This window comes from Chlamydotis macqueenii, chromosome 5 (genome assembly GCF_036417535.1).
Source record: "Chlamydotis macqueenii isolate bChlMac1 chromosome 5, bChlMac1.mat, whole genome shotgun sequence".
NCBI classification, from domain to species: domain Eukaryota; kingdom Metazoa; phylum Chordata; class Aves; order Otidiformes; family Otididae; genus Chlamydotis; species Chlamydotis macqueenii.
In genome coordinates, this window is record NC_141560.1 from 16,171,744 (window position 1) to 16,188,938 (window position 17,195).

General features: G+C 38.6%; 1 protein-coding gene across 3 annotated transcripts in view; it reads right to left on the minus strand.

The window, feature by feature from the left end:
- Positions 1–17,195, minus strand: part of TUNAR (transmembrane neural differentiation associated intracellular calcium regulator) — a 174,774-nt gene that overhangs the window by 20,740 nt on the left and 136,839 nt on the right. Inside the window, exons 3-4 of one of the 3 annotated variants that reach the window (XM_086749358.1) lie at positions 8,074–8,368; positions 544–636 (exon numbers count right to left, since the gene is read on the minus strand). The exons of 1 other annotated variant lie outside the window; for it this stretch is intronic. In XM_086749358.1, coding sequence (XP_086605484.1) covers positions 544–636; positions 8,074–8,112 — 132 coding nt within the window. In that variant the 5' untranslated portion in view covers positions 8,113–8,368. The remainder of the gene's footprint in view (positions 1–543; positions 637–8,073; positions 8,369–17,195) is intronic. One more of the 3 variants, XM_086749359.1, reaches the window with a different exon arrangement.

Here is a 17,195-nt window from a genome sequence, read left to right on the forward strand (position 1 = left end):
TTTCATTTAATCACCTGGGAGACATTCGTGCACACCTCACTTATGCGCCTGAGGGGTCTGTTCTTAGTAGTATCACCGAGGGCTGAGGAGTTGTCCAAAAGCCACAGAGGACTGGGAGATCAGGTCCCTCAGGTCCCTGGAGAGGCAGAACAGGGAGTGATCCCACAGCTGTGCCTCTTTGCAGGCGGGGCATGCATGTATGTACTGAAGGGGTGAGAGGCAGACATGTGCCAGGGATAGATGTACCCAGACACACTGTCATGTGGGTTAGCAATGCGTGTTCACATGGACTGGGACAGACACAAAAAGGAACAAGGGAGGATGTGTCTGTACAGTCATCTCCTAGAGATGTGTGGGCATGGAGGACATGCCACCAGATTCTTAAGACATATAGTAATTAATGTGTTGTAACTTGGTAAAAATGTTCAGGATTTGTCCCTAAAGAACCGGTGTCAGGATGGTCTCCTCTGTCTTATGAAGGAAATTGCTTATTGATCCTGTCTGTTTGCATCATATTCACACTATACTACTCCCATGCTTAACCTGCAGGCATCCAGAAAGGTTGTTTCTCTCTTCGTGCGCGACTTGACTTCTATAGGGAGATGCTGCACCTCCACGTGCGGCTTTAGAGAAGGGGCCACAGGTAGGAACAGGTTGTGAGGTAGGGAGCACTAGTGTTTCTGATGTTAAAATATCTGTGATGTCCACTTGGCGTGCCTTGTTCCTGTACTCATAAATCTACTGAAATTCAGATAAGAGATGACAAATTAATTTGGAGACAGATTCAGCAAAACTATTTTAGGCTTCTCTCTGTAACATTAAACATGGTCTACTTACTTTTTTTTTTTTCTCCAAAGTAATATAAGGCTTTATATCTATCTCTTCTTGTGAAACATCGCAGATGTGACTTGTGGTCTTTTACTAGCTTACTAAAATTCAGTGAGGAGTACTGGAATTATTTTGTGGTGAGCATGAATGGATGGAGCAGATGCTCTGTGGGCCCTTTGCATTAAACATCCATTGCATAGTTTTCAGGGTGGAGGCAGTGACTAGACCCAAAGATACCAGTGATCTCTTACAGTTCCATTAGAAAACACATAAACAAATGGAGGATTTGAGGGATAACAATTAGGAGCAGAAGTAACAGACCAACCCTTCCTCAATCAGCTCTGATGTGCTAGTGATATTAAAACCGTATTACAAGGTACATCACATTGCACACTCGGGATGTTCCCAGAACATAACACACTGAAACACTGAGCATTACATGACGCCATGTCAAAGGTGCTGTTCCCTTTATAATGAGTTAACAATATCTCAGAGTGGCTGCAAAGGAGCAGGTACAATGCAGATTGTCACACATTTCCATAGCGGTGTTTTGAGAATCCCTCCAGCTGTGCCAAGCTCCAGAACATTTTGATGCAACGTAAAGCATTTGCTATGGAACGAAAACACAGAAACCAAAACCAAATGGATATGACATCAGTGAAACGGATCACTCTTCCTAAGAAAAGCTTTGTTTTCTAGCTTTGATTAATACAGAGAACAAATACTCTGTTCAGCAGCACAGAAACAATACTATCCTAAGGGCCACTGTGGTCAGCCATTAAGAGCCACTTTCAAGAATGCTTTAAAAGCCCTTGTAGAATCCTACCTTCTCCTGCTAAGCATTTTGTACTGCTGCTATATTCAGTGAAAAGTTACATTTGCTGTGAATAACTGAAAAACCCTTTCAACCAGTTTTTGGTTTAGGCACAAAGTAAAAAAAGAAATTCCAACAACACACAGGTCACAGGTCTTAATAGCAGTCTTGCCATCTGCTTTCTCATCTAAAAAGTTAAGTACTTTTATTTTCAAGCATCAGACTTGCCTTCCTTTAAGGAAACTTTCTGGTACTCTTAACCATGAGTGTTCAGTAACATCTCTTTACAGACAGTATTGCTAGATTTTGGGATGTGTCAAAGTGAAGTCCTGATTTTTCTCATCAAACATATTATGGTTTCACATGGAGGAGAAAGCGATGCTTTTCAATATCTAAAGACATATGTATGAAATGGTAAGTCACAAGTTTTCAGAAGTCAGAAGTTAAGAATATAGCCTGTGTTAATATCCTCATTAAACAGGTAACAAAATATTAAGGCATGATTTGTATTCACAAACACCACATAGTTTTCTACCCACACCACTCTTTTCAGTCTAGCTTGGCTGAAAACTGGAACAGGCATTCCTCCACTCTATTTTCTCATACAGAGATGTACCAGACATCTGTACAGTTATTGCAATCTCTTATTTCATCAAAGCTTAGTGACCTCTTTGGCTCATCAACTTTTCTCCAGGCCTTTTCTTTCAGAGGCTTTTGTGATGAATGAAATTCTTTATTTATGTTCATGGACATCAGTGGTTCTCCAATGTTTCTTAGCCAACTAAAAACCACCTTACCTGTCAAAGTTCAATAATTATCCTACTATAATCATTAGATTTACTTTCCTGATCTATTAACGTTGCAGAAAATATACAAATATTTAAATCACATGCTCAGATCCTCAAAGGCATTTGGATCCCTTAGCACCCTGGGTTTAAAAAGGAACTAGGTGCCATATGATATGTTAAGTTATTAAACATCAGCATGTGTTTGAACTTAAAGACTTCTATGTATTCTAATATCCAAGGTTCCATGGAAAAATTGTCAGCTTAACTGGAAAAGCCTTTCAGAAGCTCTTTTATGATATTTACAGATAACTATGTCTAGTTTAGGACAGAGGGTTTGAGGTAGGCTGGGGATGACCCTATACACCATCACTGCTGATGAAAATAGCGTGTAGGTGATCCTCCTGGCTGCCCTGAGCTCTGTGTGTTGGAGAACCATATTTAGAAGCAAGTTATATCATTACTCACTATAATGGACTACGTATTGACTACGGCATTCCTTTCCAATCCTTTTCCATTGTAAGCTAGTAAAAATATAAGACTGTACTTGATGCAGTAGTGTGCATTTTAAATTTTCTTCTTAACATTTCTCAGGAATAAAACACAAGTGAGATGAGGTTTCCAGTGGAAGTACTGCTTTTATTCAGATTTTCATACTCTTCTACATTAATATGCCATTGGGTAATTGGGTAAGTATGGTACCTATCAGCATCCAGAGGTGTGTCACACCTGGAGCTGTGTAAGTAGACACAGCTTCTGGGATATTCTGCTGCAGAACTCATTACAAAACTCTGACACATTTGCAAAAAGCTTTTTTTCCTTCTTGACATGTACAAAATCTTCTTCGTTTTGTATTAAGATGCCAAGGAAGATTTTTTTCCTCAGTTTCAGACATAGTTTTAGCATCTAAGTACTTCTTGTACAAACCATTTTTTCCTTTTTCGTGAAGAGGATAAAAAGCTGAAAGATCACCTTGGACAGAGGCATACGGGGGTTAATAAGAATCACTGTTGGGTACTGTATTCTCTGTGTCATTTTCCTTGGGCACAAGTGCTGGATTCATAATGACCTGTGTGAATTCTAGATAGAAAACAATCAGTCTTTCATGTTTTAATTGGATTTTTTTTTCTGTGTTGAAACTTGACTCATTTACCAAGAGCCCTCAAAACCATTACATACCCCCACAGCTATCCCTAAACTCTGACAACATAAACAGATACACATGTACATCCTCCAGAACCTGTACGGCATGTTTCGGATATTTCTATTTAGTAATTTTCTGTTTAATCTAGGATATACTTCCTCTGTGTAGTAAAGCAATTACATAATTAGTGGTTACATTCAAACAGAATGGCTTGGGAGAGAGAAAAGAATTTCTAGGACAACTGTGTCAGACTGGAGAGGAAGTATGCATCAATAATTCCCTTTCACATTTGATACTTCAACTAGTATTAACTTAAAAGTCCAAATGCAAGTCATTAAGCAAAAAAAAATGAAAAAAATGAAGAGCAACCTTGTAGGGACAGTGATGAACTGAGAATAAGGACATTTGGGTTCAATTCCGAACTCTTCCCTTGCCTGTATAGCTTTGGGCAGTTTCTTTGTTCCTCAGTTCCTTATCTATTTAATAAGGATATTAATACTCGATTAATTCTACTCCTTGCCTGCATGCCTTTTGAAGGCCTCTTGAAGGTTTTTGTAGTAGAAGCTACCTCTTCTGTTATCTGTAAAACTCTCGGCAAAATGGAGGCCTGCTTTTTGTTGAAGACACAAGAAAAATTAAAGGAGGGAATTGCAATCAGAGCTTACAACTATCATGGACCTGGTAAAAACTGCTGTTTACTATCAGTAATATGGGGCTATACAATATGTAGTGTTAAAGATGAGCTTCAGAGGGCTTCTAGCTAAAGAGCTGACCTATGATAGCTAATAAATATTGGGACAGCTATAACAGATCTATTTAAAAAATAGACAACAAAACATTTCCCTGTCAAAAAAGAAAAATAGTTTAAAAGTGGTGCAAATTTTCATGGACAAAAACAGATAAATAGATATCAGTACAATTTTTCATAACAAATGAAAGTATGATTGAAAATCTTGTGTCATTTTGAAATCTGTATTTACATATATATGGATTTTTAAAAACATTATACCTTTTCAATTATTTATCCTGGTTTATGAAAAACACAGATGTTGACCTACTGAAATTTCTTGTCAGATAAATATTCTTTCTGTGGCTATTTATGTTTAAACAACAAAAGTTTAAGACTCACTTGGTTTTGTTTCAGGTTTTTTTTGCAGGCTTTCAAAAATCAGATTTTTGTTGCATCTTGAAACAGGACAGCTCAAGGCATTCCAAGTACAGGAACTGCTTACGTGTTTTATTGTTAAAGTACATTTTTCTTGGCTAGAAATAGTTGCTGCAAGTGTGGGAAGTCTTTCCATTGTTCAGTATATCTTCCCTGACAATGCAGATGGTTCAAGCTCTAATTCACACAGTTTATCTAAAGAAACAATTCAATGGACTGAAACGAAATACGTGTGCTTTCAGCATCAGATCTTTACTGAATAGTATCTTAAAATAAAAGGAAATTACTAATTTTACTTGCTTTAGAATTGACAGATTCAGCTGTTGTGGAAATATTTTAAGTAAATGATTAAAAATGTCACTAAAGAAAGAGTTCTATGTCACAGTAAATCATTGACAGAAATGTCTGCTAAAGACAACGAACATCCTGTATTGTGCAAAACCTTCTCTCTCAAAATTACACACTCTTTAGAAAATAATCCACTATTCTTGCTACGTATGTGTTGCTATTATAGGGTAAAAGAAACAAATGAACCTATAGCTGCATTAATGTACTGGGTACATTTTAACGGTTGCTATGCTTGCTTTTTCTAATCTTTTTCTTTCTTCCATAATGCAAAACCTAGAGCCAAAAAAAATCCCATGCATTGTATTCTGAAAAGGAACTGTCCTTTACAAACTACAATGAAGGAAATAATACATGTTACATAATATATATCCTAATAATATAGACCTTTGTCAGTGTGCAAAATTGCAGAGGGAAAGAAAAAACAGATTGTTTTATGCTTCCTGTTTCAATATATACCTATATGCTGTAGGAAGTTTACTATAATTATGATGCCATATTGTGTTTCTATATCCTAAAGATCAATATGTTCCCGGATCAAGTAAAGAGCGTATTAATTTAAAAATGAACATATTTAATGTAGTGGAAAGCTTGGTAAGTATCCTTGAAACTAATAATAGTGAGTACTTTTATAAGACTAGTGATATTTTAAAGGAATTCCTTTTTATTTTTTTTTTTTTTCATGAATTGCCTGAAGAATTGACAGTATCTAGTAGCAATGTTAATACTGTCACAAACATAAATAAGGCAATGAATGATTCCAGTAACAATACACTTCTCTCAGATTTGGAGACCGCTAATAAAAGTAAACTTTTGCATACTCTGATAATTTCTCACTAACAATGTATCATCTGTACAGTTGCATGATCTTTAAGAATGCAATTAACCTATTTTTCTTGTCCTAATTACAAGGCAAAAGGATTCACGTGGGTAAAAAGAAAAATTATTTTGTGTAGAAGGGAAACACAAATTATGCCCGAAGCCTAATAAATCTGTTGCCATGACAATCAAAGAGCCCGGTCTTATAAAACCTCTCATAATTTATTCACATGAGTAGTTCTTACTCATACGAGTTGTCCCATTGATTGAAATAGAACTGTTGATGTGAGGAGAGATTTGCAATGAGAAACTTGAATTTAGGATTTAGGATTTAGGAATTTAGGAAACTTGTTCACATAAAGAGGTGAGGGAAGTACTTCCACAAGTAAGAGTTTCTTTCAACAATGAAGATTGGAAGATTATATTTGTGGATTGTGTTGTCCTTCCTCAGTTTTCCGTATTGGTTCTCATACTAGTCACACATTTAAGATGGTAAAATACACAGAAAATCTACTTCAATACACATATATGCGTATTTTGAACCTTTGCTCCTAAAATCAAGGCTGATTCCTCTGAAACCTACTGAAAAATTGTCACACTACAGGAATGTGTTTATATCATCTCTGTTTCCTCCTACTGCAGTGATTTGAAAAAGCTGCATTATCATTCTGTCACTGAAAACTATGTTATGGAGTCCTCCATCAAACGAGGAGGAGATCTAAGAGAAACTACCAAAAAATTCCATCTTTTGAATAGGTTTTAAGCTCTAATTCTTGTCAAGTCCTCGTGTGGCCTGGCCTTTTTGCTTTGGCTCTTTGCATCCCTCCCACCCTCAAAACCTGCTGCCAGGAACCCATAATCTCCATACCAAGCTGAACAGCTCATGACAACCACGACACAAACCCGCTTCTGGTCCATTTCTAACACCATCAAAAGCAGTGGGATTTGCAAGGGATTGCCCTCAGAGTGGGGGCAGGCCCTTACTGCAGTTTGCTGTTCAAGAGGCACTCAACTTTCCCTCTTCCAAACTCGGTGATCAGCTAGAATGCATAAGAAAACATATATATCTCACATCACCACTCTTTCATGTTTTAGTTCTACCCTGATTTCTGAAACAGAGATCCAAGTAAACTGACTTTCTGGAAAACCAACCTGTTCTTCTGTCTCAGGACACTCGCTGTATAATTCCTGATCTGCTTGGCAGTTTCCTGATAACGACCCTAAATTTTGGTAAGCCGGGTAGTTAGTTAATAACATCACCTTGCACCCCTCTAGCATCTTTTATCCAGGAAGAAGAAAGAACATCACAGCTGTTAATGAAAAATATTTGGCAACATCCACAGAAGCTATTTATAATAATTCTTAACACCTCACTAATACATGACAAAAATTACTTTATATGAGAACATCTCGTACTGGATTTGCTCATTTTATCACTTGGGCCATGAAGAGTAACATTGTCATAAGTCACAGTGGTAATTTTTTGGCTTTCTGACGTGTGTAAAAGGATCTGCCTCCCACTGTGTCTAAAGCACAGCATCCAAGTCTGCATTTGATATTTGTTTCCACTGGGAAACAAAATAAAGTAAATCTTTTGTGCCTGCAGATCTTGCATACATTCAAAATCCCTCTGTAGCTTTTATTTACTCAGACAATAATTATGCAGAGCTAATCTTACATTGATACAGGACTTCTTTTACCTTCTATTTTTGCCTTCTAGTGGTCGCTGCACGAGTGAGGTGCAGGGAAGGTATAGCACCATGACCCCAGAGAGACAGAGAGAGACAGAGAGAAAGAGGAGGAAGGAGGAGGGGAATGGAAGGAGGGAAAAAGAGAGAGAAATGGCAAAGCAAATTCTTAAACATCTTCTTTAGCGTGGAAATATGTACAATACAGCTACTGATGTTCCAGTTCGAGCGCAAATGACAGCACAGGTGTGCACAAACACACACATGCACATACACGCTGTCACAAAGCAAGGGAGAAAGACAGAAATGATCTTACAAAGCTGCTGCAGTAATCAGAACACTTGCTCCTGGAAACAACCACACAAATAAATGTTCTTTCGTTAGCTTTCTACATTTTTCAATTTTCATTTGATTATTGCTCTTATTTTTAACTCTCACCATAACAGAAATACGGTTATTATTAAAAGGAAGCAAAAAGGCCTTACCATGCAGTGCATCAGGAAGAGATGAGAAGCACAGAGCATGCTGCAGAGATTAAGCTCAGCATGGCATTCAGATATCCTTTGGAATTGAAGAAAATTGTCCAACCCATTCTTCCTAACGAAGCAGACAAGTTTTCTCTAGGCTTGAATTTTTCACCAGAAGTCAGATCCTTACAGTGCATTATATTTTCTTCTTTAGGAGATATATTTCCTCCAGTTAAGTTTCAGCTCCGCAATGCCATTTCCAATCAGCTCTAAGAAGTTCTTTATTCCCAGATTCGTGGTGTCATCAGAGGGACTCCAAAGAAAATCAAAGAAAGAAAGAAAAAAAAAGAAAATAATACCTTACCGAAGCCCAGAAATTACTATGCAGAAAAGGAGAAAAAAAAAAAACCAGCCCCTCATTTATTCTATTACCTATGTGTTTCACAACAATCAGTACTACCTCTTTGGTCTCATATTTGCAGTGCTGATTACCTGTAATAAAGGAAGAGGCAAAAACTTTCCCAGTTCACACATGATGCATTTTCATTACTGCTGCTCAACTCTGCACCACCAAACAACCCTTCTTATTCTGAGGAATCTTTAAAACCATCTGACAAAAACATCGGCTGTCCCTTCCCCTTCCCAAAGAACATGAATATTAGAATTTCTAGAAAAGTGTTGGAGAAAGCTTGAAAAATAACCCAAAAATACAAATTAGATCTAAAAGCAAAGCCTTCAAAGCAGGAGAGTTCTTGAGCAAGGCGATACCTTGCCTGAAGGATATGGAGACACACGCATTAAGTCATCATAGGGAAGCAGAGAGGGATAAAGAACGGTGGCTAACGGGGGATTTGGAGAGGATGGAGTGGGACCGACTGGGTGTTAGGCGGGAGTGGGATCCTGAGTCACCCTCAGCCTCCTGCCTTCTCGCTGACAGCAGCTCGGGCTTCCCCTGCACTTTCTGCAAAGCATATTAATTGATTCTGGTTGCTGAGCAACTAACTCTGGGGAGCCACATCGACGGCTCCGGCGCAGCTTCAGCAACAGCAGCAGGGAGAGGGGATGGTCTCCCCAGCTGCCCTCCTCCTCCTCCCTGGGCTTGCCCACCCTCCCCAGGATGCCCTAAGCTGCCCTGCAGGGAAGTTTTGCAAGGAAAAGGGAAAAGCCCCCATTAGTGCAGCAGGGAGAGGTGGTGGGTTGCTCCCCCTGCCTTGCGTGGCACTGGCAGGATTCAAGCGAGCAGCCCTTCTTCACGCTGACAGCAAGGCTGCAGCCTCAAAGGGTATCCTCCACCCCACTGCTGCCCCGAGTGGGGTGCCTGGTCCAGGGGGGCTGGCACAGCCGTGGGAAACCCACCCAGGCATGCTGTGGGGTAGGCAAACCATGGTGGTACTGTTCCCTCCTCAAAAATAAAGCTGGGTTAACCCTCTAGTTCTCCAGGCATGCTGCAAAGATGTCATTAAAATGACCAGCAACTCCCATGGTTATGCCAACTCATGGGTTCAAAAGTGAGTTTCCAGTTGAAGCTGTGCCCACGTAAGCTCTGTCCTTGCAACAATGAGGTATACATATTACTTATTTCTGACGTCTTTATCATGTTGCAGTTCAGACAGAGCAGGCACATGACTGGCTGAAAAGACACACAGTAAACCAAAGCCACCATCCAGAGGAATTGATCTTTTTGTCAGAGACTGAAAAAAGTAGTGCTCTGACATAACCTCGTCATTGCTTTAACCACGGTTGTGTTTAAGGTCCTCATAGGAGAGAAGCAGCAATGAGGCCATTTAGTTTGGGCCCATAAAAGAAATGGGATAACTGGATAACTGGAGCTGGCTCCAAGGAGCTCCTCTAGAACGCCTCAACCGATGGCCCCGTAGGAATGACAGAGAGTATTTCTGCAGGGCTGATGCCAAGTAGACGGACCCTGAATAGGGCCTGACCGCTGCAATTTGTGGCAGGGCTTCCTCTGACTTCTGCAACTTTAGAGCCTGAAAAAAAGTCTCCTAAACAACACAGTGTGCAAAACAAGACATTTCTCTTGTGCTCTCGTTTTGGATAAATCCATAGTCAGATCATGGCATTTGTTCAGCACTGACTAAGCTGTCTTTCTCTTGCACAAGTAAGAGGTAAGAAGCGAAAAGACCTCAAGATTTCTCTCCCTGTGACCTGGCAGTAAGTGCAATATCTGATCTTGGCCAAACTGCTCACACGTGATTACTGTCAAAAACCTGAGCTAGATCAGCTCTTTATTTCTGTTATAGTGAAAGGACAAGTTAAAGGACAAGGCCCTGAGAACTGCCTTAGCTTGCAGTCACCTAAATAAACAGAATTATCTCATTCTCCCCTTAAAAAACTCCAACCTATAGCTTGCATATACTGCCTAAATGGCAAAGACAGAGCCTTTGTGCAAAGGGGATGTGTTATCTTAAGCAAAAGAGTAACTGTTCTGACAGTAGCTTAGCCCCACCATACTCTGCTTTCATGCTACAAAAACAAAAATCTGCAGTTTAGCCTCACTTTCTTAGCAAAGCCAGATGCTTCACTGGAAGGACCGCTGGATGAGGTGAGCAGAGCTGCTATATGAAACAGATAGCAGAACATATTCAGTTCATCCAGCATGTCTATTGATAGGAGCATATACAGGGTATTCCTAATCCCCCAAGTACAGCATGCAGAGAAATATGGGAACTTCGGTATTGATTTAGTAAATGAAAGTAATTTAGCCTCCTCCCAACAACAGAATATAGCAGGATATTCCTAAGGAAGAGATCCTGTAGTTCACCTACTCTGTGAAAATGTGTCTCCTGAGGTCTTCTAACATACTAAACATAGGTTACACACACTAAAACACACTAAAATCACACATAATAATCATAGACTGTCTTAATTTCTATGGTCATCAATTTATGCAATTAATATGGTATCACTGATTCTCCTATAATATGCAATCACTGATTCTCTTCTTCTGTCTCTTTGGACATTTATTTTGACTGTCTCTCATAGTACCTCATCTTTGTTCCTGGATAGGAATAAATCCAACAAGGTTTCCTCTAGCAGTGGTTGATGCAAATAGAGTATTTTGTTGTGTGTCACTACTCACATATGACATATATGATATTGCTTCCTTTAGCCAGCAAGTTTACTTGCTTGCAACAAAGTGCTGAGGAATGATGGAAAACAGGGTTGAAAGGGAGCTAAGCCACCTCTGTCTCACAGCAGGATCAATCACACACATGCTAGTCTTTGGAAATGGCTTTCTAATCAGTGCTTACGGGTCTCTTTTCTGGAGATTCCATGCTTTTAAAAGGTAATTTATTCCAGTGCCTCACTACTGTAACTACAAAAAGGGTATTTCTAAGCTCCATTGCTGCAAAGTTAAACACAATATTTATTGTCCTATTCACAACAATCAAGGAAAAGATCTCCTCCATTCCTCATTGGAACTATCTTTTATGTGTATAAAATTCATTATATCTCTTCTCAGTCTCTTCCCTTTCTAAACTAAAACCTTATCTGAGCCTTTACTCATCTATCACTTTTTAGGGAATGGTTTATCAGAAATTAGTCTCTGGATCATATGGGTACAGAAAACTGAAGATGAAATTGCATGTGTATAGGGATGCATATTAATGCATGCACAAGTAAAAGGTACCAAAGAGACACTGTCTGTCTTAGGACAGTGTCGCACAACATATAAACAGGGAAATATGGGGGGACTCCTTCATCTAGCTGTGATAATAAAGTTAAACAGTGTTTCAATATTCCTTTTTTTTCTGTCAATGAGTTCTTCCAATCTGTGGAAGAAGATGGTTCAATTTAAGGGTGTAAGGGAAAAAAAAGACTACTTTTTTCCTTTGAATTTGTATAATGATTTATGAAATACGAAGCAGACGAGGGAAGCTAGCACAAGATCTCAGGTAGATAGTACATGAAAAATATAGAAATAGAGAAAGGACTAGGGAGCAGAAGTGCTTGGGAGTGGTGAAAGGCTGGAAAACATATGAACATTTAGACTAAGGAAACAAAGAAGTGGAGATATTCCCCAAATTCTTACAAAGAAATTATTAAGTCTACATGAACATATTTCATCAAGCACATAGATTTGTTTCAACATGATAAGCTGTAGTTGTTTTATCTTTTACACTTTTACCCCTTTACATTCATGCCAGTGCCTTTTTTTGTCCTCAACAGTACAATCTTGAAAAATGGTGAGAACATTTTTTTTTTAAATTAATATTTTCATGTGCCTTGTTTTGTACTTTATTTTTACAATGAGGAATACCAAACAGTATTGTTGAAGCTCTCTTCATTGGACCAAATATCATAAAAAGTGCTAGGGAAGGGCAGTTGAAGGGCAAAGTAATAAAACGAAACCACCATAGAAAGGAAGCGAGTCAACAACTGGTGATTTCAAAATGAAAGCAAACTGTTTGGCATGTAAGAAGGAGCCATCAGATTATTTAAAAGAAATTGTAGGAGAGGTAGGTTTGGAGATGTCAACATTTATGCAAATTTTGTTTGTTTGTTTGTTTTTACAAAATGCAAATCTGTTTAGATAAAATTCAGTCTCTTACAGAAAGCAAGTACAGCATCTCTCAGTTACACCTGAATTTAATTTCATATAAATGCTTTTTATTATGGATTGGAAAGGCTGACTAATGCACATGTTCTGTTTCTATTACATTTTTTATTTATCTTTTCTCTTCCCACCTTTCTGTCCTTTCAATAGTAGCATTATCCTCTTTGAGAAAATGAGTGTCCTGTGAGCCCAAGAATCAAAGCAAGCTAGGACGCAGTCAGCCCTCATGCCCCCGGGGAATGGTACAACTGGTGTCACACCAAAACCATGTCAGTTCTGCAGCCAAATCAGACTGGCAGCATCCCTCCATGTTCAAGCCCTGTAGCCAGATAGGGCCCATACTGCAAGACTTTGGGCATCAAAATAATGGGGAGATGCAACAAGCCATGGCAACTGGTTGGGCAGAAGCCCACTCCAGATCTTAGACTGGCTCCTCTGTGTTGCTGAGACCTGATAACAAGACAAAGTTCCCAGCAAGACAAAATGGGAAGAAAAAAAGACTCATCCGTCATTATGTTCTAGTCCAGGGCATAGGAGAAGGGCCAAGTGGAAGGATGGCATTTGAAGAAGGCGAGTGAAGGCTGCAGCAAGCGCGATGTGGTGTACCAGTCTAGGAAAACGGTGCTTTTCTCTGGCCGGGTACGGATGCCCGTGCTGCAGGGAGGGAAGGCAGTGAGGGTGGGCGGGCTCCTTGCCGTGCTGGGCAATTACTGACCTCTAGCCTGAAGCAGAGCAGAGGCTCCTGGCGGGGGGGGGAAGATGTGGACACAGGGTGTTAGGCTTTAAGAGCTTGAAGTGGAAAAATCTCCCAGGAATATCCCTGCAAGTGTCAAGAGCAGGGAAGACAAGGGAACTGGGAGCAGAGGTGTGCCAGCACTGCTCCTTGCTCAGACCACCTCAGCAGCCACTGTCACCAGGAGATGCCTTCCCGCAGGGCAGTGCAGAGGGCTGCTCATGCAGGCTCTGAACTGAGTGACAGGGGAAACCTCCTCCCCAGTTCACCCAGCTGCCTGCCACAGCATTGCCTGGCTGCTAGAAGCAAATGAAATAGCTTGTGTACCAAAACATTGGCCTTCACCCCAATCGTAGTTTAACACTTGAAAGAGGACATCACTTTATTCTTTGCAAGCTGCACCTTTTCTCCTAACTGCCATTTAAAAACTGAATTAGATTTTTAAAAAGCAGTATTGTATGTAAATGATACAGTAATTTTAACGTAAATACAAAGATATGGACAGATCGTGGAAATTATTTAAAGTATGAAATAAAAGGTATAATTCAAGTATGAACAAAATTTTAATTAAAAATCTGTTAAAATAATTTGCAAAGAAGTCTTCTGGACTTGTTTCTCATTTTGACCTTTCAGTATCCTGTGTCTCAATTACTATTCAGTCAATTGCGGCACAAATGACTGAATTGATTTCTTGCCTTTTTAGTTTAAATGCCATAATACATGAATGAGAGTCTGGGGGTCAGTGAGTGCATTTCCAGATCATCATCATCAATTAATTAAAAATCTAATCATAATGAATAGATTTTAATTTTAAAAAATAGTTAAAAGCATGACAGAGGATGTACACATAGTTCCATCTATCTGCAGTATACTTAGCATCTCTAAAAACTATTTCTAATAAAATTTAAATATAACACTACTGTAATAATTATTTTCAATATTCTATATGACAACTGGTCTCATTCTTTTCTAGTTTCCATCAGTACAAATCAGACTAGGCCATCATAGCTGTCAAAAACTTGCAACAGTAAGAAAGTAGCACAATCAATGGTATATAAAGCCAGTAAAATGCACAATAATTTAGATTTGTTGTTCTATTTCTTTTTAAATAAATGCTGGTTTACTACAACTTAACCACAAACTGACTAAGGAATGATAAAAAGTTACAGCTTGTGGTTACTAATTGTTGGGCTTGCTCATACTTTCACAAGTTAGTCTGAAATAACTTTTAATGGATCTGATTTGAATTTCATTTATAGAAAATTAAACCTGCTACGCTCACTGATTTCGATAAAATCGTCCTTAATTTATATCAGCGTAGCTACTCACAATAGATACGCAGTAATAACTGTCCATTGCAGAGTTAGCTTCAGTTTAAATTCACTATGTACTGGTAACATAGCACAGCTTCCCTTCCATCACCCTAACACTAAAAATAGCACTTCAATATAGCTATATCAAAAATATATGCGCAAAAATGTGACTACCTGGCTAGTAGCACAGCCATATTCACTGCAGAAAATACATACACTTTCTTTAGAAAAAGAAAACCTAGTATGAAATGAACTTCTTAGCACACAAATGGAACGTAATGAATAACCTCAACTTATTTAAAAAAAAAAAAAAGGGGGATATCTTGACCTAAAATGCCATTTTGTATAAGCAAGATGCAGTGGCAGTTGTATTTTTTGGAGCTCATCAATACTGAACGCAAGTTACACACCAAAACGAGTGGTCTGTTCCCACTCCTCTGAGCTAGGTAGCAACACGCTCCCTGATTTCTATGGGAAGAGGACTGGGCTCCGTTCTTAAGAGAGTAGCACAGTCTCAGGTAAAAACTGTTTAGCCTGTTGCACCAAATGGAGACAGACTTGCACCTCTAATGCTGCTTAAATAAACCAGTTCCACATGTGCATTAAACTACTCCAGAAGACAGGTACTATTTTCTGAGAGGCTGTGATGTGTTTGCAGATCTGTGTTCAAACCAGAATCTCATTAGAAAAACAGTAATCTTGCTGTACCGCCGTGTAGTAAGATAGGACATGCAACGCCTGAATTCATTGACTCCCAAGGGTGATGATCTGCCTGAAATCCTTTTCTAGATAAGCATGTTCACACACGGTAAAAAACCCTCTCAAGCGGCAACAGTTATTACTGCTGAATAAATATTCACATTATTTCTCAACAGGCAATATACCCACCAAGCAAAAAAATAATAGTATGCTAATGAAGGATTAGACAGGCACTGGCTAAATTAGTGCTACTACAGTTTTGTTAAGCTCTTGGGTGTGTATTACATGACATTACTATTTAAAACCATAGAACAAAAATTTCTTTCTCTCTCCTCTTTTTTTCCTTTCTTTCTTCTTTCTTTCTATAACAGAAGAGGTGGAGATTTCCTTTCCTGGGTTAACTTCCAAGCATTAAGAAAAGTAACATAACCTGAATATTAATATGATACACACCTAGAACTCTTAATTACTGCACTACACGCAGGACATTGCTAGAATGAATAGTGCACAGCGGCCAAAGTAGTCCTAGACTCTAAAATGCAGAGTATGACTCTTGGCGTGATACTGGACAGTAAAAGTACACAGTAAAAGTGCTTTAAGGAATTTGACAGTAGCCAGACTTAAGTAACTGCTGGCGTTTCTATTCTGAATACCATTGTTCTCCAGAATCACAGTATTTTGGCTGGTAAAGCCTTTCAAAACACGCCTGTTTATTATTTGCTTCACAAAAGACTCATCAGCTGGTTTGGTTTTCTGTTTGCCTCTAGCAGAGGTATCTTTGTAAGCAGCCTTCTGGTGAAAGTCACTGGGAACAGCTCAGCAAGACCCTGAAGTTCAACAGAGAATGCCCCTTAGCTAGGGGGAAAGCAAACTCCATCAGCCAATTCTGTCAGGCTCTTTTAAATCCTTCCTAAGTAATTACTTGTTCTATTGAGTAATATTTTGAAAACTTTACAGATGAATAATGCACAGATATTCAAAAGGATGCATCAGAACCAAAAGAGAAAAGCAAAATGCACAAATATAGATCCACAAGGTATTCTGAGGTATCCCTTTTTACAAAAAAAAAAAAAAAAAACAAACAAAAACAAACAGACAAACCAAAACTGGCCTAAACATGTCAACTATTAACAACACATCTATTTCTTAAATATTCCATTTTTTTAGGCTTTTCCTTGGTACTGGTCTCTGTTTAATTAATTAATCACAGTGTTTGCACATCTTGAATGCTTTGTTTTCATGTCTCACTCCCTTTTGTGGATTGATCTGCTGTGAGATTTTAATGAGAGCCATTTCTCATGGTTTTATGCAGAATTATTGCATGGCAGAGAAAGTGATAATAACTCAGTCTTCTGTTAATTACACATCTAATTATTCTTAGAATTTTATTTATAATTATGTCTGCCAGCAGGCTTTGTTTCAATTATCATAGTCTGACTGGAAATGGAGCTTAAATTAATTGCTTCCTGTAAACAATCTTATTTTAAAACAAAAAATTAGCATGAATATTTATATTTTAGACCAAAACACTCTCTTCTCTGATAGTCATTCTTGTAAACAAAAATCTTAGCGAACCGTGTAAAATCTTTGCCCTTCAATAATGGTAATAATACTTAAAGCTAGCAAACATTCTCAGAGGACAACCAAAAAACTTAATTAAGACAAAAACTTGGTCAAAAGGTCTTTTTTTTTTTTCCCCTAAATGGTAATCAGGGCTTTTATGTCAAAAGTCTTCAAATAGGAAACTTCACCTCTAGAGGCACAGCAGTGCCATTACTCAAAGAGAATAAGTATTCTTTCAAGGGTGAAAAGGAAA